The 6,799-nt window shown below is 46.6% G+C and overlaps 1 protein-coding gene across 1 annotated transcript; it reads left to right on the forward strand.

The window, feature by feature from the left end:
• Positions 1-1,411: 1,411 nt before the first annotated feature.
• LOC104433197 (auxin efflux carrier component 4) lies at positions 1,412-5,681 on the forward strand. Its single transcript, XM_010045874.3, has 6 exons — positions 1,412-2,933; positions 3,139-3,469; positions 3,549-3,634; positions 4,412-4,569; positions 4,667-4,743; positions 4,830-5,681. The coding sequence occupies exons 1-6, from the start codon at positions 1,679-1,681 to the stop codon at positions 4,894-4,896; spliced, it is 1,974 nt and encodes a 657-aa protein (XP_010044176.2). The 5' UTR covers positions 1,412-1,678; the 3' UTR covers positions 4,897-5,681.
• Positions 5,682-6,799: the final 1,118 nt, after the last annotated feature.

Here is a 6,799-nt window from a genome sequence, read left to right on the forward strand (position 1 = left end):
AAAAGAGAGGAAAAAGGAAAGAAGAGGGAAACACAGAGGCGATCAACTTTTCAGGTGCGGATTAAGTAGGGAGCAATGCATGTTTGGAAAAGCACCAGGGGAATGTGGGGACCCTGCCATCAAACAAAGAGATTAGTTAAGTTGCCCCCAGTTTGATTAAGCCTTTTTGACTTGGAAAATGAATCTTTTTGTCGCCTTATAAGTTCGGGAGGACCAGCCAATCAATTCGTAATGCTACGCAATTAATTCGTCACCCAGTGATTGTTTAATAATTGAGAGTTAGGGGGCTTTTAGACCTTGGAGTAGCTGATTTTTGCACAGATATCTTTTTCTTTCTACACACATTAAGAGATTACTGAAACACTTTTGAAAGGCCTAAATTTCGAGCATTGTACTTAGAGGTATAACTTGGTTTGTTGACCGGGGATTCCAAATTTCAATTTAGTAGTACTTTTTTTTTTCCTTTGGCATTTCCTTTGTAGAAAAATAGAGCATACACCATTTGTGTAAAGATAATTTTGCATAGGCGCCCTTATCCACCATTGACTTAATATTTACAATTACCAATTCCCTCGACTTAATGGTGTAAAAAGCCACTTGTACAAAATCTTTTTTAACCTTGGAGGTATATTTTATAGTGATTCTTTTATATCGTGTGATTTTGTTACTACAGGAGAAAACACTAGTAAGAGGGATCTACATAAGAGAGTATAAGGAGAGGAAACAAAGTTATAATTAGAACGAACGAGGCCATTAGTATGCAAAGGGCAGATAAGCTTCTAAAATAAGGTAGTGTGTTAATTGAGTTTTATTAATACACTGCTACAAAAATGTTTCAGTCAAGACTACAACGAGACATTCTTGAGCAAATATTGGATATTCACTAAATCTTATTAATAGGCAAATGAGTAATACAATCGTCAAGATTCTAGCGCTGTTTTATTGAAATTAATTGAAAGATGCGATAGAACTCGATTATGAGCCCAGCGAAGTTTTTTTAGGGGTCAAACAAAGCTACTCCAAGTAACGCATTTGTCCTGCACAACCAGAAAAAAAGAAAAAGAAATTGTCTCCTACGATGGTGAAATTGTGAAATGAATGTGTCATCCCGGAACGAATGAAAATCCTCTTAGAGAGAGAGAGGAAAAGGGCCATCACACGTCATCGAAATGTCCCAGCCACATGTCCCCAGCGCCACGTGTATCACAACCCCGCCCGCCCTCGGGTTAGCCCAACCAGAGAACCTGGTTAAATCCCTCCCTATCTCTTAACCCACCTCCCAGTTCAAAAGTTCACACGAGGCCAGCCATTGGTCCCCCAATCCAGTTCAAATCACCCAGCACCACTGACTTCGGCCTGACCCCGCCCATCTCTCTCTCTCTCTATATCTATATATATACACGCTCTCTCCTCCATACTTGCGAAAAATTCACCTAAAGACTCGCCTTCTCTCTCCTCTCTCCTCTCTCCTGTCATCAGCAAAATCAGAAATTGTTGCAGAAAACACCGTCACTCGCGCTCTGCTGCTACTGAAGAAGAGAAAGAAAGGAGACCCAGTACCATTATCCATCCTCTCGCAGGTAGTTACTCAACGGTTATTGGCCCCCCGGCTTTCCCCATTTTGCCCCTCCCCTCCCCCCCTCCCCGGCGGCGGCGAAGAAGAAGAAGAACCGCCACCATGATCACGTGGCACGACCTCTACACCGTCCTGTCGGCGGTCGTCCCCCTCTACGTCGCCATGATCCTGGCCTACGGCTCGGTGCGGTGGTGGAAGATCTTCTCCCCCGACCAGTGCTCCGGCATCAACCGCTTCGTCGCCATCTTCGCCGTCCCCCTCCTCTCCTTCCACTTCATCGCCAAGAACGACATCTACGCCATGAACCTCCGCTTCATCGCCGCCGACACCCTCCAGAAGCTCATCATGCTCGCCGTCCTCGCCCTCTGGGCCAACTTCACCCGCAACGGCTCCCTCGAGTGGATGATCACCATCTTCTCCCTCTCCACCCTCCCCAACACCCTCGTCATGGGCATCCCCCTCCTCGAGGCCATGTACGGCCCCGGCGCCTCCAAGCGCGACGACGCCGGCGGCCTCATGGTCCAGGTCGTCGTCCTCCAGTGCATCATCTGGTACACCCTCCTCCTCTTCCTCTTCGAGTACCGCGGCGCCAAGATCCTCATCATGGAGCAGTTCCCGGAGACCGCCGCCTCCATCGTCTCCTTCAAGGTCGAGTCCGACGTCGTCTCCCTCGACGGTCGCGACTTCCTCGAGACCGACGCTGAGATCGGCGACGACGGCAAGCTCCACGTCACCCTCAGGAAGTCCAACGCCTCCAGGCGGTCCCTCGGCCCCGGCTCCTTCTCCGGGCTGACCCCGAGGCCCTCGAACCTCACCGGCGCCGAGATTTACAGCCTGAGCTCGTCCCGGAACCCGACCCCGAGGGGTTCCAACTTCAACCAGTCGGACTTCTACTCCATGATGGGGTTCGCCCCGAGGCGGTCCAACTTCGGGTCCGCCGATCTGTACTCTGTCCAGTCGTCCCGTGGCCCGACCCCGAGGCCATCGAATTTCGAGGAGAACTCTGCGGCAATGGCACAGTCCGTGCCGTCTCCAAGATTCGGGTTCTACCCGTCACAGACGGTTCCGACAGCATACCCGGCTCCGAATCCAGAAATCGCATCCGCTTTCACCAAAAACAGCAAGAACGCGCCACAGCATTTGCAGCCAAAGCAGGAAGGAAAAGCCAACCACGACGCCAAGGAGCTCCACATGTTCGTGTGGAGCTCCAGCGCGTCGCCGGTGTCCGAAGGAGGCGGGCACCACGTGTTCGGGGGGACCGAACTCGGAGCGTCGGAGCAATCCGGACGGTCCGATCAGGGCGCCAAGGAGATCCGCATGATCGTCGCTGACCACCCACCCAATGGCGAAACCAAAGGTAGTTCCTTTTTCTATGTTATTGGTTATCAACTCAGTTAATTTAATAATCAATCTTGCTATCGGGGGCGACAAAATTTCTGCTTGAAGGAATTCTTTTCAATTAGTAATCTTACGTTCGGCTCGCATTACTAAATTTTCTTCTCCTCTGTATTTCTAAATTATTAAATTTTGAACGTTTACATGGTTGTGGTGATGATGTAAAGCGGTTGCGGAAGCCGAGGGCTTGGGCGGGGGGGATGACTTCAGCTTTGGTGGGAAAGGCGGGGAGGGCGACGAGGAGAGGGAGAACAAGGAGGGCCCCACCGGGCTGACCAAGCTGGGGTCGAGCTCCACGGCGGAGCTGCACCCGAAGGCCGCGGGTGCGGCGGAGCAGCTGGGGGTCGGCGGCGGTGCCGGCGGCGAGGGCGGGAAGCATATGCCCCCGGCGAAAGTCATGACCCGCCTTATCCTCATCATGGTGTGGCGCAAGCTCATCCGCAACCCCAACACCTACTCCAGCCTCATCGGCCTCACGTGGTCCCTCATCGCTTTCCGGTGAGCCTTGAGCTGAATTTGAAAATCACGTACGACGGCAACGGCGTCGTCGTTGATGATCTATCGATTGGATTTGCAGGTGGAACGTGACAATGCCGGTGATAATAAACGAGTCGATCGAGATACTGTCCCGTGCCGGGCTGGGAATGGCTATGTTCAGCTTAGGTAAGTGCCCCAGTTGGGGGGTGTCATTTACTTCGGTAGGCCTTTTCGTTCAGGTTTTCCCACAATAAATCTGCACAGACCCGGCATGCTACGCCATAAGCTCGTGTTCGTCCCGAAAGGGCAAACCACGAGCCACCCCATGCTCTGCAATTTTCCCCCAAAGAAGAGAACACGAATCGTATCTTATCGAGACAAGGAAAGCGATTAAGGAAATTTCTTGGCATGAAGAACCGGATAACTCGTCGGCTTTTTTACTCCACGGTTCCATGTTTCGTTTGTTTGCTTGTTTCTTTTTTTGCCATTTTTTCGAAATGAAATATTGGAGGGCGATGTTGGTGGCTGACTGGGCTATAAATGTGTGACGGCGACACTGTCGCTGGGGAGGACCTGATCACGTGCTACGGCACCGCAGTGTTTTTTCTGGTGGTCACGCACTCGCGCGAGAGGCCTATCGTCGTCGTCGTGGGTATTGATTGCGGGGCGAGAGATGATTTGGGGACCAGTGAAGGGTGGGGCCCTTGCCCCCCGATGTCGCTTGCGGTCCTGAGCTGGTGGCATCATTTAACCCATTAGATGCCCGTCTCTTAATTTTAATGTGTTGTCGGAGTTTATACAAAGTCTAGCGTAGAAAATTCATCGCTATGCCTTAAAAAATTGATATAACATGTCTTATCAACGCTTTCATGTCTCTAGCAGAAATCCTTTCTTCTTTTTTTTATTTATTTAAAAAGTTTAGTGTGACGAGGTGTTTGATTGAGGTTGTTGTGTGATTGGCAGGTCTGTTCATGGCTTTGCAGCCCAAGATCATTGCGTGCGGGAACTCGGTCGCCTCGTTTGCCATGGCAGTGAGGTTCCTCACTGGCCCGGCCGTGATGGCCGCTGCTTCGATCGCCATCGGCTTGCACGGGAGACTCCTTCACATCGCCATTGTCCAGGTGCCGCTTCTAATTTCTTATCCAGTTCGCATTGCGTGATTGTCAACAGCAATCTTGAGGTCGGTTAGGCCTAATTTGCTTGTTTTTGATGCAACAGGCTGCTCTTCCGCAAGGCATCGTGCCCTTCGTGTTCGCCAAAGAGTACAACGTCCATCCAGCCATTCTTAGCACAGGGTAAGTCATTTCCTGCAAAGTCGACGCTATGAAAGTTCACCTAACAAATTATACGTGACCACTCGTTCCGTTCGTGCATTTTCCAGGGTGATTTTCGGGATGTTGATAGCACTGCCGATTACCCTAGTGTACTACATCCTTCTCGGGCTGTGAGCTTTCCTCGTCAGGCTCGAATCCACTGACTTTTAGATTGAGGAGCAAAAGGAGGAAGGGCAGCAAACACTAAAATACTGAGTATGATGCATCTTAACATGAGGAATTCCCGGAGGAGGAAGAAGAACGGAAGATTCCCAGCATGCTTGGAAGCAAAGAATATAGCTTTGACCCTAATACCAGGATTGATGCCTTCCCCCAAAAGGCCAGACGAGTCTTTTACCTAATTCTTGAAGACCCTCTTGAAGAAAACGCCTCCAAAGCTCGGCCTGCTTGAAGGAGACATGGAGGAGGGAAAGAAGGAAAGGAAAAAATCGATAAGCGGAGTCAATCAATCATTATCTTTTTTTTTTTTTTTGCTTTTTTGAAAGAAGTTCTTCTCTCCAGGCTAGGAGAACGACAAAAACGATGAATCGATTGTTAGTTTAAATCAAAAGAAGATGAGAGGAGGGGGGAATTTAGTTTCTTTATCCCTGTTAACCTCTTTTTTAATTTTTCTTCGTTGTGTTTTTGGTATCTAGCGGTGTTGTTCCGTTGTCCGTAGATCAGGCAATTATTTGCGCTTGTCGTGTTTCTGGCCTATTTCCTTTTTTTATTTATTTATGGTTGTAGTGTTCTTTTACTTCAGACATCGTGTGCACGATGAAAAGGGGGTGGTGCTGGATTTGTGGGCAGTAGTAGGGAGCCATTTGAGCTTAAGCTTTTGTTAATGATGAGATGACGTTTTGCTTTTCTTGTAAGAACAAAGTCGTGTGGTGCAACGTCGATGTAAGTGTTTTTTCTTTCTTCTTTTCTCCTTCTCTCCTCTTTAAAGCTTGCTTTCGCCGAATCGGAGAGTTCAATAATGGAGGGCCGAAATCAAAGAAAAGATCCGACATCATGTTTCAACTTTTGGTGAAAGGCACGTATGATTTCTTGCCACTCGGTGTGGTCTTTTATGACCTTTTTTTTTTTTTTCTTTTTTTTTGCATGGAGCCCGTCTTGGACCCCTCTCTCTCTCTCTCTCTCTCTCTTCTCAGTGAGATGATATGATGATGATGGTGATAAAAGAGCCGAAAAAGTGAAGTCAAAGGTGCTTGATATTCGGCATTTTTGCCCTTTTTCGACACTTTTATTAGTCGCCCGAAATATGACTTTTGCTAATGAAATCGTTTCCACTAGATCAAGTTAGTCGCCTTTCTTTTTCTCTCTTTTTTGACGAAAATAAGACTGGTGACGACCATGATGCCGGATTGTTCTTCTTTTTGTACATGATCGTTCTTGTATTTGAAGATCTTATTTTTTTTGGCGGATACCAGGCCTCCTCTTCATGTCCCCAACATCGCATTCACTCAGAAAATATATTAAAATGAATTAAAATATTTTAAAAAAATCAATAAAAAATGAAAAATAGATTAAAATATTACTAGAAATTGTCCAAATTACCATTGACTATGCCATCTAAGACAGCCGGCGTTACTTTAGTGTTTTTTTTTTTTATAATAAAATTGACCGGATGAACTTATTTGACAAAATGTAAAAATATTTAAAACTCAATCGACACAATCAAAAGGTTTTTGATTAATTAGTGGTGATCTCACAAAATTTCATATGATATAAGAATTGGACGTCGTAAATTCAAATTTTCTAAGCCTTATTTACTTCCTCAATTAAATATGTCCACCCTTAAGGTTAAGCAAATAAATTAGACTAAACATGAGGGGAAGTGATAGAATAACTAAATATTAAATTGTGTCTTCATCTAGTACATTAATCTTTTAGAACAATCTTTTCAAGGTTCCATTCGCCTCTTCGATTAAATAATATTAAATCACGTATTTATCTAATAGCTTAAACTTTTATAATAGTCTTTCCAGGCTTCATTTGTCTTTTCAATTAAATACATTTATGCTTAATATTAGGC

The sequence above is a fragment of the Eucalyptus grandis genome, chromosome 2 (genome assembly GCF_016545825.1).
Source record: "Eucalyptus grandis isolate ANBG69807.140 chromosome 2, ASM1654582v1, whole genome shotgun sequence".
Taxonomy (NCBI): domain Eukaryota; kingdom Viridiplantae; phylum Streptophyta; class Magnoliopsida; order Myrtales; family Myrtaceae; genus Eucalyptus; species Eucalyptus grandis.